This window comes from Thunnus thynnus, chromosome 11 (genome assembly GCF_963924715.1).
Source record: "Thunnus thynnus chromosome 11, fThuThy2.1, whole genome shotgun sequence".
Classification (NCBI taxonomy): Eukaryota; Metazoa; Chordata; class Actinopteri; order Scombriformes; family Scombridae; genus Thunnus; species Thunnus thynnus.
The window spans coordinates 11,307,411-11,323,599 of record NC_089527.1 but is presented as its reverse complement, the minus strand read 5'-3'; the positions used below and the strand labels follow the sequence as shown (position 1 = coordinate 11,323,599).

The window sequence follows — 16,189 nt, the reverse complement described above, 5'->3', positions numbered from 1 at the left end:
GTTGGTCACGCTTTATTGCTACCATTTAAATTGGGTGCGTTATAAATTATGAGTGCTGAAACTTTTTATCCTGTCAAATTTTATTGTTCTCAACAACGGAAAGTAATTGTTGAGGGCACGCTGACCCTCTCACAGTGTCTATGTAACCCTGCTGAGGCACTGAAACTGTTCTCATCCATCTTCAAAAATTTGTTTCGGACATCAGACAATTTCACATTTCTTTATCATCTTGCTTTATCTGTTTGTGTCTCCTTTTATCTCCTCGTTATCTCACACGGAACCCCTCACCGTCGTTTTTCCATTTCTAGACACTCTCTCCCCAGCTGCCTCTCTTCCACCCTTTTTCTTTTTCCTCTCCCTCGCTCTGGCATCTCAGACTAGCGCTTGTCGTGACTGTCTTCATCTCCAGCATACTTGAGGGATTAAGGAGGGATGAAATTCACCCATTCATGGGTGGAGTGAAAAAAAAGAAGGGCCCCGTACAGTACAGCAATTTATCTATGGTGCCGTGAGATTCTTAATGAAACTTGAGGTCGCTCTGAGCACCAGTGTTTAATCTCTTTCTGACCCACATCTGGGCCACAAAACACTGAATAAGGCATCTAGGCATCAAGCTTTTTTTCTAATTTCGAGCTATATTATAAAAAAACTATTAATTGAAGCCTTTTAAAATAGTCCTAAATCATATGTTTTTGAAACAATTAAATGTAAACATATCCATTATGTGAGCTCATATTTTATCAAGTTATAAAAAGAACAAAATAAGAATATGGCCCTATCAGAATATTGCAGACATCCTTTGTAGGTTAGATTTTGGATGGGACCTGCTGTTATCTTGTGTAGTCCTGCTATCAGTGCTTTTGATTTGGGTATTTTTGTTACTGTCTTGTTTTATCTCTCACAGTATGACCCTCTGTCTGTGTTTTAGGACTTTATCATCATAAAGAACTACTCATCCAAGACAGTGTTTCCTGAAAGCCCTTGATAATATCATGGCTGCACATTCTTGTTGGTGTTTTGTTTTCTGTTCAGGATCTGTATCATAAATGAGCAGGCTGAGGAACAGTGGCACTTTGCATGGAGAGGATCTGATTACTGTCTTGACTTTGTAGTTCTCTCTCACACGTGTGTGTGAGCTTTTATCTGTGTGTCTACATGTCTGCACAGTAGCAAGTGCACCTGCTTGGACAAATGTGCATGTCTGTGTGTATATGCGAAATTGAGTGAGTGCAAACTGTATGTATGTTCAACTATGTACATATATTCATCCTATTATCATTATTTGGGGGTCACTTTGATATGACGCAGTAAAATCTGTAGTTCTCTCATTTAAAAGAGTACTCCACCAATTGAGCATGACCCTCCTATAACATTGTTGGACTCAATGGACAGTTTTTTTTTTTGTTTTTTTTTAAATGGATCAAAATCGATGCAGCAGAAGCAGAGATATTGTTTTTGTGATTCTATGCATTGTTCTTCCTTGTCAAAATCGGACACTTACATTACCCACAATGCAACTCAACTGCTGATAGAGCAGGAGACAAAAATGAGACTTTTCTTGCAAATTAACAAATGTCATTGTCACAATAATAGCAAATTTTCGTTTTACATTCATGCTTTTCTCTGCTTTTCTTAGCACCTTGAACATGCACTTTTTGGATTCTCATTCTAATCTACCTTGCCGGGATGCACACTTTTATGTACCAAACCCCAAACAAGGGCAAGAATGCTGGGCTTAAAGTCATCCTGTTATCCAATTAATGCACCCCATTTTTGGGTATATCGCCAGCGATGCACCCTTTCACCTCAGTTCACTCTAATAACTCCTCATGCCCTGTTTCTAAACTTATATTCACAACAGTCCACTGGGGATTATGAGAACAGCGTTCAACCAAAATGAAGAGATGATTTCACTCTGTCGTGTCAAAAAAAATGCACAAGCATTTTATTTTGATTTACCTACATACTACATACACTTAGTTTGGTCTTAATTGTAAAAACATTGTCACTTGATTTAAACCAAAGTCAACTATTAGAAACAGTTTGAACTCCTGCTATTGTTTGTTTTTCTGCTCTGGTTAGTCAGTTTTTTCTCCTTTCACATCTATTGTGCAGCTGCTTAGGCTTAGGAAGATACTGTTGAAATAAATTAAGTTGTATGATATGACATCCAAGATAAAAGCAGATGCCAGCATATGAATTTATTGTGTTTATGTGTTATGACATGTCTCTGGTGCCAAATGTCAAACATGAAAACTTAATAAAGAGAACATTTTTACAAAGACGTCCATGTGAAATCGCTATCAGCTCTGATCGGAGAGAGTGTGAGCTGTGACATACGGGGGAAAATGACATATTGCTCCCTATTTTGACAGTAGCAAGGGAAACATAAGGAATGTAAATACAGTTTCAAAACAGATCCAACAAATTTAAAGTATGTGTTAGGCATGTTTATTTGTAGTGCTAAAAGAATGTAGTCAGTTAAAGCCCAAACCTCTCATGTAACAGTGTACAATACTGGACAACTGGTCTATTTGCCAAATTAAGCACTTAATCATATCTTTTTAAATTAATGTTTCTTTAATATGCAATAAGTCAGTTTTGGACAGAACTTGGAAACAGATTAAAAACAAAATGGTTACAAAGCACCTCAGTCCACGGCAAAGTCCACATATACGCAAAAGATGCTGTTTTATAATTATTTATTATTATTATTGTTATTGTAAGATCCGCTCCTCCACAAAATAATCTTTGTTTATCTCTTTCATCATTCCACTCTGCAGTATTTGTTTTGTGCTAAAAGAGATGATAGGGAACTTTGTGAGGCAGAGACGTTGTAAATGACTCTGCCTCTCGCTTCCAGGACTCGGAACAAAACTTCATCCAGTGCATTCACTAGTTTTACAACTCTACACCTCCCATTGTAAAAAACAGACTGGCTTTTGTGAGCTGCTGACAGAACTGGCTTCCCAGCACTGCCCTTGGTACACGCACACACATATGCACACGCATAAGCACACAAAAACATACACACACTCACACATATAGGCACAAACAAGTAAATAGAGATGATCTTTCTCACATCCATAAAAACCAGAGCATACTGCATAGAAATACACTTGCACGCACGAACATCAGTTTTTTCTCTCTCTGTGTACTTTCTCTCTTGTTTCTCACACACACACACATCCTGATGGAAGTGGGTAGATAATAAGTGGTTGTCAAAAGTGAGTGTGTGTTGCTAAGTATTGTACTGGTACCTGCTAATTACAGTAACACATACAGACTCTGTCTGTGTATTTTAATTATCTGTGTGACTGCCATACACATACGCATGTGAGAAACACACACACACACACACACACACACACATACTGTACACACAGAACACCTGTATTGAAAATACAGCATCGTTTCCATAGCAATGTTGTCAATACACTTTCAATGATCATAGAAGGAATGCAGTAGTGGGTGTCTTTAGAGACTGTGCAGATATATGTAAACAGAAAGCACATTTAGACAACTTGAATTATTAGAATGGATTACAAGAAAGGCATAACTGTAATCCATGCTATTTGCCATTATCGTGTGTTTAAGTCCTGCTTGATAACGGTATTTGGGCAGTTTGCCTCTGGACCTTCCTCTCCATGATATTACTGTGAATAATGTTTTGATTCAATCACGGCCACTGTATGTGCCGATATGTTAGTCTACCATATAAATACCTTTATTAAAATGAAAAGACGTAGGTTTTCATAAACTTATGCATACTGATGTATGTTGAGTTGAGGGCTGAGGATACAAGTCTGTTCAACATGTGCTTGTGTGCATCTGGCTGAGAACAAGGACTAAATGTGCAAGGATGAATGTGCATGTTTGTGTGTGAGTGTGCAAATGTCTTGCTCGGTATCAGACCGCCAGGAGAGGGGATTGGCAAGAGTGTTTGTTCTGCTTCTGAAAACAAACTCACAAAGCAGATGAATGATATCGGGTGGTGAGATTAACAGGGACAAGGCTGAATGAAAACCTATAAGGTACAGTAGTCTTTTGCTCTCTCTCGCTCTCTTTTTCTCTCCCTCTGTCTTTCATGCATACCCTTCAGACTCCTATTTCATGGTAAAATTATGGATCACATCTGCTGAGATGCAGTGACTAAAAGCTACTAAAAGCTAACTGTGGAGAAGAGGCAAGAGAGAGATGGATGTAAATGAAAGGGAAAGACGGTTAACAGCATAGAGAGCATGAGCGGTAGACCACTCAGGCAAAAAGAGGAGGAAAAGAATGGAGGGTAAAAAAGAAATAAAAATCATCTCATAAAGCCACTTTCCTGTTATGCCACTGAAGTCGCCACAGATGCTGGCAGTGTTTTTCAGTGGTGAAGCCAAACCCATATTTCTCATTAAGAGTTAGAATAAACTATTTATCCTCATTACATATACTCATCTGTCAAAGCTATAGAGGAGGTCCAGGGCCCATATTCATCAAATACATGATATATGTACATACATATTTTAATGTTTTAAATATTTGAAGTACATGTCACACATTTGATTTATTTTGCCACACATTTAAACATTCATTTTTTCTTCTTTTTAGTAATATAATATCTACACTCTTTAATCTGGGATGTTTTTTTTTAGGAATACTGATGCAAAGGATATTTGTGGTTTAAGTGGTGACGGTCTTAACTGCTACAAAATCTACAGAGAAACTGTATCATCTGGAAACATAGTGTGTCTGTCTTCTGGTTTACCAAAATCAACTTAGCATTAAGATCAACTGTAAACGGCTTGTCTGTTAAGAGACCAACTGTTTGACTTCCAACTTTGTGAGGACCACACAGTTCTCCCAAGTGCGGTCCAACAGCAAGAAACAGATTTTTGAACCTGACGTCAGAGCTAAGATGCCTCTGGGAAACTGTGCTCTGTTGTCTCCCACGTGCCTATTCAAAAAGCACATTGTCGCCTCGGCCGAGAAGTGGTGGGTAAAGTTGGCAGACTTGGCAGCCGCAGAGAAAACTTAGCTTGCATTTGGTTTGTGGCTGCTGATGAGTGCAGCCACAATGTTTACCGTGCGATTAAGTTAACAGGTGTTGCTCAACAAAAAGAGCAGTGTGAACCTTCTATTGTTGACATGTTACTGAGAGATTGTTCTCTTCTCTGACGTTGTTTAAACCTTTCTAGGGCGGTGGGCAGTCCGCTGGTGATGGATCCCAACAGCATATGCAGGAAGGCGAAGCGTCTGGCGGGAAAGCAGGCTGAGCTGTGCCAGACTCAGCCAGAGATTGTCAGCGAGGTGGCCAAAGGAGCAAGACTGGGTGTCAGGGAGTGCCAGTACCAGTTCAGATACCGCCGGTGGAACTGCACCAGCCACAACAAGTACTTTGGCAAAATACTGCAGCAAGGTGAGTGAGGGAGGAAATGATACTGTATGTCTAGTTTTTGCTTGTATGATTACACCCTTTCCCCCCTGTGTTTTACCCCTAATATCTAGTATGGAGTTCCATTCGTACTTGAAACAATAATTAGACATTTATTCACTTTTTGCTGAGAGCAGAATGAGAAGATTGATACCAATCTCACACGTGTTCATTCAATATGAAGCTACAGCCAGCACCCGGTTAGCTTAGCTTAACATAAATACTGGAGACAGGGGGGAAAATGTGTGTGTGTGTGTGGGGTGGGGGGTTTCTTGGCGTTGCGGGGCAGGTGGATTCGCAAGATCACGACATCACAAGATCACGCGAGAATCCATCTTGTCAGGCTTCAAGTTATGTGCTTGTGTCCAAACCACCAGTGGTTCAGACCAATCAGTGTCATGAATCCAGCTGCCTCATAAGGTAAGACGGGGATAGACGGTGATAGACAGATGGTTCATCCAATCACCTGCCAAGTATTTTTTTTGAAAGTGCCCTTTTCAAAACAGTTTCTATGGACGACTTCTCAGATGGTTCTGTTTAACAAACCATCTGGCGCGTCAGGTTAGTGACTTCCAAGGGTCACTGCAATAAATACGAGATAGAACAGCTTTAGAGGTGTTGTTGGCTGATTTCTTTTTACTTTTGGACAGAGCCAGGCTAGCTGTTTTCAGTGGTTATAGTCTTTATGCTAAGCTAAGCTAACGGTTTCCTGTAGCTTCCTACTGAATGGACGGACACAAGAGTGGTGTCAATCTTCTCACCTAAGTCACGGAAAGAAAGCAAAATAAGCACATGTCCCAAAATGTCTAATTATTCCTTAAACAGAAACAGAAACTTTATCAGGAATGTGTCTAAACAAGGTATTAAAATACATGTTTACAAAGGTATAAATGAACTAAACAAGTTTTAGCATCAACGAAATAACACTGAACAGATCATAGCAGTTGTTTGGATTTGGTAAGGCACTTGTTTAAAAATGAAAACACTTGCATGTGACTCATTTTATGAATTTTTTTACATTTGATCTAGACGTAGCTGATGGAAGAGATATATATTCTCATCTCCATCTTAATGGTTCTCTCCATCAGTCCTTTAAAAAAGTTTTTCACACGGTTATAAGTCCTTGTATAAATTTAAAAAAAAAACACACAACATGAAAAAATACTGTCATGTTCCATTTTTCAGCCACAAGTACCTTAGGATCTGAACCCATGACCTCATGACCGCAGCCGGCGGCCTTACGCCAGCTTGAGGTCAGATCGCTGTCTAATGGCAGTCCAACAGACAAGGGCAGCTGTTGTATTTCAGACCAGACATATTCACACTTGACTGACTCTCCTCTTCATCAGATTGGGCACGCTCGAAATGATCAGCTAAAATTGCCTTTTCTCTTAACATCTCTCTTAAGATCTCTTAACATCTTCCTCCAGGTCTTTGATGTCTGTAATATAGCTGATGTTGGGTCACCGCTGGGTCTTGTGCAATTACTGTGTTGGTTTTTCTCTTGTATGATTAGATTCATAGAGAGATGCCTGTCTGTTTTTTTGACTGGTACTACAGAGAGCCTTTATCTGTGTGTTTAGTCAACAAACAGTGAATATCTATTATTAATATACAACACAAAACGTGTCAAGCATGTTATTAAAGCCATTTTGGGTCTCATTCCTGGCAGATGTGTGTAGTGAAATTTTGTGCTCACCTATCATTAACCTCACAAGCAATAGGCACACACACAATTCTTTCATCTTATTCGCAAATTTTCCACATTAGTATTTTACATTTTACACTGGATTGCTCAAATTTTCAATCGTAAGGGGTTTTACATCAAAGCTGTATTACTTTTCCATCTTGCAAGTTCTTTGTGTAACAGTAAGCGTACGGTGCATACAATTTTCAAGTTCCATTAAGGACGCAAAATACTCAGTTGTTTTTATTTCTTATCTTATTTGAGATTACAACACTTCCAGTGTTGCCAGTATCTGACAGAGAGAGAGAGAGAAAGAGAGAGAGAAAGAAAAAACAAAACAGAATGAAGACAGAAAGATAGATTGAGAAAAAGAGAGAAAGAGAGGGGGAAAAGAGAAGAATCTACCAGTAGAGACAGACTAGCAATTAATCATAAATTCCTGCCTGTCTATAAGGGAAGCCAAAGTGCTCCTCTGTTTTGAAGCCTTTGTCCTCAATTACCTGGATCTACTCTTAATGGCTGTTTATCATGAACCAGTAAATGTCAAAGTAAAACTTTCTTAATAGTAGGGAAGATAATTTCTGAGTATGGCTTTGTATTTAATCCCATCTCTTTCTCTAAGTGGCTGACTTAACTTCATTGACCTCAATTACTTCATTTAAACTAGTGATTAGTTACATAAGTTAATACTTTAAGCATCTATATGTTTAATTTCTATGTGATTACAGTATATTTCCCGTAATTATGATGGCATAATGTGGGGTTTTATTTGAAGACAAACAAAACAATCCAAGTGTAAATTGGAGCACTCTGTATGTTGCTTACAGATAATTCATCCCAGTGCAAACTTGAAAACTTAACTGCAAAGCTACACAGAGCAGTCACACAGGCAGGAAGCACTATGTTAGGATTTTATTACTGAACTGTGAAGAAGATGCAGAGTTTTTATTTCTTTACTGTATGCAAATCTGCTGTTTTCATGATCTTGAGTGGCTTCCTTAAAACTTTTATTTTAGAATTTTCTGCTTTTGCTATTTTCCTTTCACTCCTCATTGCTGCTGCTGCTGCTAGAATAACTGCTCTTCACGAGGAAGCAGCTTCTACAATGAACTCTAAGCATTAACGTTAACTGCTTTATGCCTTTGCCTGTTTCATTGAATTCCCCATGGAGGATTTTTGCTTTTACCCATCCCAATATGAAATGGCTTTCTGAATGGGCAGTGAAGTTGTTTTGTCAAAGCAAAATACAACTGAAACATGTTTTATGTTGATACATCAGTTTCTAATGAGACTTTCATTTGTCTGAACATTTTTCCTTCATTAGCTGCCAGAACAAAATCATTCTCTGTTCACAAGCACATTTGGAAAATTGTTTGAGTAAATACTACTAATTTGCTTAGCAAATATTCTGAAGTAGATGTAATGATGAGGTCTTCTTTGTTTTTGTACAACTTTGAAATCAATTTTTGGACAAAGAAGATTTAATTTTGTGGTTTAATGGTGTGGGTTATACACAGATACACACCTTCAAACTGTACAATGAAAACAAAGCCACAGGGTGTTTGGGTCTGGAGAACAACCAGCTTGGCGGAACCATCCTTTTCTGACTCCCACTTAGCAAAAATATCCCCAGGCTATCTTTATCAACTATCCAAACATAAACCTCATAGCACTTCTGTCGTGCCGTGTGTTCATTAGCTAACCTTCCTCAGAAATGGGCTTTGCTTTGTAACTGTATGCCAGCATGTGTGTCTGAGTAAGAAACAGACTGTATAGCTTGTCAGTGTAGTAATGGGTTAAGGTGAAATGATCCTGCACTGATGACAATAATGAGATATTATGTTTTATATGATGACAATAGTAATGAATGCATTGCATCTCCAGCTGTAGGGTAATAAAATGTTTACTTTACGAGTTGAACACTTTTCTGTAAACTCATCAGATTATAAAGAGCGACTGAGGGAGTGAGGTGTGTGTGTGTGTGTGTGTGTGTGTGTGTGTGTGTGTGTGTGTGTGTGTGTTCATATAATAGGGGTTTTAGCTGATTTCACAACATTACTGAAACTCTGCCATTTCATATCTTTATTGTGAGAAGTGTGAATGAATGAACATGTCTACACAAGGATGACTACTTCTGCTTCGGAGTCCAAGTGTTCTCTCCTCTAGACATGAACCTTTCACGTACTGTCAGCTTCAAAAAGAGGTTGAAGTTCTGGTCTCCCGTCATTAATTGGTAGTTATTATCCTCTTTTCCTTCATCTCCGCTGTGTTCAAATAACATACAAACCCTGGAGCGGCAATGGTTTGCAGTGAGAGCAGTGCCAGCATTCAGTGATGCTACTAATCACATACGGGATGTTGCGGCTCTTCTTTGAAAAGCATGATAGATTGTGTGTGTGTGTGTGTGTGTGTGTGTGTGTGTGTGTGTGTGTAATATAATGCTGCTGTAGAATAAACAAGTACTCTTCCTCTGGGCTGTACAGAGGTTTGCAGAGTAATTAAAGCAGCCATCATTGTGTCAAAACTTTTAGAATTTATTGGGCCTCTTATTAATGATCTTTACAGGTACACACAAAAGTATAGAGACAGGTATACACATGTGTGCACACTCATGCAAATTGAGATCTCTCTATTTAACTGGTATTTATAGTAAGTGAATATAACGTATGTTTTATGGACAATGTGATACAGTGACTCACCCTGACCTGATAGCCAGAACACACTCATCAGTAATAGAGCTGCAACGATTAGTCAGTTGACAGAAAATGAATCACCAACTATTTAGATAATCAATTAGTCTTTTTTAAAGAAAAGGTTCCAAAATTATCTGATTCCATCTTCTTAAGTGTGAATATTTTCTGATTTCCTCTATGTCCTCTATGATAGTAAACTGAATATTTTTGGGTTGGTTGGGACAAAACAATGATATTCCCAAAACAAGGCTGAACAAACTTTTTTTATAGACCAAACAATTATAAACCAAACAATTAATCGAATAATCGAGAAAATAATCAACAGATAATGAAAATAATTGTTAGTCTCAGGACACAAGTGCACACTATGTATTTTCACATGGCGATTAAGTCTAAATAGAAATAAATGTCAGGCCCTTGTGTTTTCAAAGGGGAGGTGTTTTGGCAGCATGAGAAAAGGTGTTGTGGTTGGTTTCTAGACCTGCATACCACGTATGACTCTGTTTGGAATATCACTAATTTGTGAACCATTGCTTTAATCATAACTGTATTTAATAAATATGAGTGATCATGCTAGGGTGGCACAGTAAAGTAGGTTAGGGGGTAAAGTAGAAGGTTTTCAGAGGTAAAAAAAAAAAATTTGGAGTTGATCCAAAAGGGACCAATGGAAAATCTACCAGAACATGAAGGCAGTACATGTATTATACTAAAAAAGAGTCTGATTTGAAAGAGTTTGAATACACTTGAAGATAATTTCACCTGATCCAAATGCAATAGACCCAAACAGACCTCTTCATCTTTATTTTGCCTCAAAAAGTGATGATAATGAGGGACCACCCGATCCAATGATGGATCCACTCTGGTATTATACATATTGACAGTTACCAGGAACCAAATGGACCTGAAAGGAGTGAGAAGTGGTCTTTTTGTGTGGGGTTAGCACATTTTCCCAGTGCCTGTGTGTGTTTCATCTAGGTGCACCGGTTTCCTCCCACAGTCCAGCAACATGCAGGTTAGGTTAACTTGTGACTTTAAATTGCCTGTGTGTATTAGTGTGAATGGTTATATATGTCAGTGACAGCAGTGTGATAAACTGACAGCCTGTCCAGAATGTACCCCACCTCCTACTATTGTGAGCTGGAATAGGCTCCAGCCCCCCAGGACTCTGAACACAATAGACAGTACAGTACAGATAATGAATGGATGAATGAATCATTTAGTTAGTCATTCATTTCTTCACATTTACTGATAGGCAATGTTTTAACACCTTATCTAATTTGACCTTCCAATGAATCTCTGGCAGAGTTGGTTGGTGTGAGGTGTATGGTTGCCTCCCACTGTCCTCATTGGAGATTCTGATCTTTGTGATCTCCATTTGGAAAAGATAATTGATGTGACCCCCAGTTGCTGCAGCTGTCAACAAATCCATCAAAACAGATTATGCTCAGAGTTAACACTATGTGAAAACAAATTTGTATTATTCCAACCCCTGCTAATCTGGCCTGTGAGGTGATTTCACAGAGAACTTAACATCCCAGACCCCCCTGTATCATCACCTAAAAGTCAGAGTATTAAAACAATATGTGCTAATTCCTGCAGAAGGGCCCTCTGGAATTAGAAGCAGACGTAGACAGGCCCAGACACCCGCCGTGGCAGAGAATTTGTTTGGAATTCATGTCTCCAAGGAAAATATGAAACAGGGTGCCTCAAATCATTCGATTTTTGATAGCTTCCTTTATGCATAACAATACTCTTGTCTCTGTATTCTGCTTCTCTTTCAGCCCTCTGCTCTGTCTTTATTTCCTCATATTCTCTGTTGTTTGTCTCTCTTTCACTCTTTTAGCATGATGATAATTTGCTCCAGGTTACTGATATCATCACTTACATTTCACCAGGAAAAAATAAACCAATAAACATTTTGCAATGAGAATTAGGTTAAATTTGATATTTTCTGCTAAAAGTATATCTATATCAACATGACATTTTCCTCATGATGTCTTCTTGCACCAAATGCAGTGTTTCTGAGGACATCTGGACATTTTGACATAGACTCCCAGCTGCTTTGGACACAGTTTGTGTTACTGTCGAAATATTGTACCAATAATGAGTTGTGAGCTGATGTTTCACACACGTGTCTCTAAATAGACACAGGGATGTTTTGGAGATGACACATCTTGAATTGATGTTTCAACTCTATTCTGCTGAACAGCAGGAATAGTAAGGTGTGGTCTTCTCTAAGCTGCGTGGAAGGTACACAGCACACACATGCACACGCACACACACACACACACATACACACATACACAGTTGCAGACAGGCTCCACATGTACCACCATGCACATGTAAAGTCACACATACAGAACAAATTCTATGATTTATTTAATCTGGCACCAATCCCAACCAATCCCAAACAAACATTATGCAAGGTGACCAAATGTGAGATGTAATAAATGCTTTAAGTCTACAAAACAATGCTTTACACACACATATGCATCAACACACGCACACAAACTTCAATTTTGCCTGCATTGGAGACATCTCTGGGTGTTGGGGTGTACAGCTGGTATTGATATCACGGCATGCTGGGGTGTGCAGGTCTCGTCGCACGCCACCCATTCTGTGTGTGTGTGTGTGTGTGTTACCATTCCTAATGAATCCCATTCACTGAATCATGCGATATGGAGTTGGCAGTGTTGACGGTGGTGACTGCACGCTCACCGCCTTCCAGCTCTTAGAAATAAAAGTCCTTCACTTCAGCTCCATACACACACACACACACACACACACAATGGCTTGCTAAGTGGCTATTATTTTTCTCCTTCTCGTTCTCTTTAACACACACACGCATGCACGCACACACACACATACAGACAATCAGTCCCTAGTCTCTCATCTATCTAAGCGGAGTTCTGCCATTTAAATCATCAACATCCCCAACAAAACCAACTGCTTGCTTGTTCTAGGCAAGATTTACTCTCCAGCTCCAAGTTTCACTTTTCTTTTAAGGACATGGCTGGCTTAATTTTATATTGTATTAAATTTAGATATTATTCTGTCTCTCTGCCCACTTTCCTGAGCCAAGGCTGTACCAGCTACTTACAGGCAGCAACATGCAGTATACAGGGTACTATAGGTTGTGGATACCTAAGAAAGGATGCAGGCCTTACCTGTCCTCCTGCAATGTCATGTAACACTGGTGACGAGGATGGAGTTTCAGTTCCAACCTCCCTCTCCATTCCTTGCCTTGCTCAGTGAGCCATGGACTTGCTGGCATGAATCGTTTGAAACATTCATAGCAGCCATCAGATTAACGGATGCTAGCGACGACCGGACGAGAACCATGCTCATCCACAACCTGGGCAGCAAGCTACAGCAGATTTTTCGGATTCTCTGACCCATCCCTACATACGCTGCATGTGTCACACAGCTGTCTGGACATTTCACTGTCCCACAGGACATTATGCTCCGTTGGATTGTTTTCCATCAGCACCAGCAACAGGTCCGGTGAGTCAGTCCACCATTACGCAGCTGACCTGAGGGGCTTGGCCAGCCTCTGTAAGTTTGGGGCACCTGATGATGAACTGATAAGGGACCAGCTAGCTAAACACACTAATAACCCGAAACTTGGGCAGAAACTTCTAATGTCCCCTGATGATTAAACCCTGGCAAAGGTTGTGGAAATAGCATTCCAGCTTGAATCTGCAGTTGGTTTAGTGTCGCAACTAGCACCCTTCAGCCCCTCCCTCTCCCAGCCCATGCTACTGATGTAGGCAGTGGGGCCATCCACAGGATCTCCTAGCCCTGCGCCCGTCAGGACAGCTCTGAGGTGAATTTTGCCAGATGCCAGGGTGCTGCAGCACGCTGGACCTGTGGTAATTGCGGCTTCTCATCACACCCAACCCGAGCCCCAACCTGCCCTGTCGAGGGGCAGAGGTGTCAACACTGGCAAACAGAACCATTTTGCCAGGGTCTGTCACTCTGCCCCCGCTACCGCCAGTCCAATGCAACATTCACTTAGTCTTCCAGCACCAACAATAACAATTCAGTGAGCGTCACCTCCTGGCCATCAAAGTGGTGCACAGTGGAATCACCCTGCCACTATTGCTGGATACAGGAGCTGCATGGTCACTTCTAAATGTTTCTACCTATTTGGCAGCTCTTTCCACTCTGGACACCCACTGCAGGCACTGAGGATCTTTATGGTTATGGAGACTGTAAAATTGACATGGTGGGCACAGTCACCTCTTCTGTGTACTACGGGGCTAAGGCTGTCCCATTGTTCACCTTCCAATTGAGCAAGGACTTGTTTTGTGACCTGAGTTTCTCCCTTCTGGTCAATACCTGGTCTGCCATCTTGACTGTTAGCTCACCTTGGCAACAGCGCTGGCCTTCTCTGTTCAACGGCTTGGGCCGCCTCTCTGCCTTTAACCATCAGCCCCTCCTCAACCCTGAGGTGCATCCTGTCATGCAGCCCCTGCGTCATCTGCCCCTCACCCTGCATGATAATGTAACTGTTTAACTGCAAAAGCTCCTGGAAGCAGGCATAATCGAGCGGGTAGGCACATCTCCTTGGATTTCCAACTTGGTGGTGGCAAGGAAAAAGTCAGGAGGCCTGTGCCCATGCATAGACCTCAGGTCAGTGAACAAGGATGTGATCCTGGACAAGCATCCACTGCCCACAGTGGAGGAACTGACCACCAAATTCTCCGCCCCCAGTTGTTTCCAGAAAATCATGGTCACCATCTTCCCTGGCATTCCAGGAGGGGTCATCTACCTGGATGACATAGTAGTACATGATGTGACACTGGCACTTCACGACGAATGCCTGACAAGGGTGCTCAATGTCCTCACCAGCCACAACCTCACTCCAAATCGGGAGAAGTGCATCTTCACTGTGCCCTCCATCAAGTTTGTGGGGTTTCGCCTGACCACTGATGACCTCAGCCCACTCCACTCTAATGTGGAGCATGTGCAGCTTCTCCCTGAGCCTTCCTGCCCAGCCCAACTGGCATCATTCTTGGGGAACACAGCCCACTCCCTGTGTTTCCTTCCCCAATATTCTGCAACCACTGCCCCACTATGAGAGCTCCAGAAAAAGGATACAACATGGATGTGGACTCCTGCCTGCTCTGCTGCTGCTCCTTGTGGCATTTGCCTCTCTGTCCCTCACCTCAGCTGAACAAAAGTACTCAGTGGGGAAGCAAGAGGTGCTGGCCTGTGTCTGGGTGTGTGGTCAGTGGCACATGTATGGATGGCACTTTACACTGTGGACGGACCACCGGGCCCTCACAGCCCTGCTTGCCAGAACTGGGTCGAGGCAGAAACCACTGAGGATCCACCACTGGTCAGAAAGTCTCCAGCAATACAACTTCACCATGCTTTTTACTTCAGAACATGGTGGCAGACCTGCTCTCTTGAGCCACCCACAACCCTACACTAAACCTGGGCCCAGACAGAACTGATATGGAGTGTATCCATATGCTCCACACCACACTCCAGGCCACAGTCCCCCTTCAGGATCTCCAGCTCACATCAGTGCAGGACCCCAAGCTCTCCCAGCTCCACACCTTCATCTGGTAGGGGTGGCCCTCGAGAGTCCCAGAGGAGCTTATGCCTTTCCATCACGACAGGGACGATCTGTCCTGTTGGAATTATGTCTGTGTGGCCCGAGGACTCTGCACAGTCATCCCCATCACCCTGAGAGTGTGTATCCTGTCTATGGCACACAAAGGTCACCTAGGCATTGTGAAGGTGAAGACTGCATAGCCTGATTGTCAGTGGGAAGACTGGCCCACTGCTGCCGCAACTCTGCAGCAGTGCAGTGGCCACCCACACCTTGCAAACAGATCCAGGTGGACATCTATGAGGAGTTCCATGGTGTCCCACAGCATCAGCGCTTCCTCGTGGTAGCCTACGACTTCCATTCAAAGTGGCCAGAAGTGGTTGCCACAGGCTCCATTAAGGCTTGGTTGGTCACAGACTTTCTTGCCTCTCTGTTTGCTCAGTGGGGCATTCCTAACATCATCACAATGGATAATGCAGTTTGTCTCAGCTGAGTTTGTATCCTTTGCGGAGGACCAGGGACTTAACCACATCTGCACAGCCTTCTAACACCCGGACGCAAACCAGGGGTGGAGAGGTTCAACCAGACAAAAAAACAGTGCCAGAGTGCACCTGGAAGATGGTCTTCCCTTCTCAGCTGCACTGCTCTTTACCTGCTGCAATCCTGGGCAACACCACACTCCACTACTGGCAGCTCCCCAGCTCTTTTGGAGCATGAAGTGCAGCTTCTCCTGGATCTAGCCAGAGTCCAGGTCAGGCCAAGTTACCTCAAAGACTGTCACAGACTTTTGACTTTCTAAACTAGTGTTCAGGACAATGTGTTAAACA

General features: G+C 41.7%; 1 protein-coding gene across 1 annotated transcript in view; it reads left to right on the top strand.

Moving 5' to 3' along the window:
* Positions 1-16,189, top strand: part of wnt6b (wingless-type MMTV integration site family, member 6b) — a 35,120-nt gene that overhangs the window by 12,515 nt on the left and 6,416 nt on the right. The window contains exon 2 of the mRNA XM_067603166.1: positions 5,184-5,404. Coding sequence (XP_067459267.1) covers positions 5,184-5,404 — 221 coding nt within the window. The remainder of the gene's footprint in view (positions 1-5,183; positions 5,405-16,189) is intronic.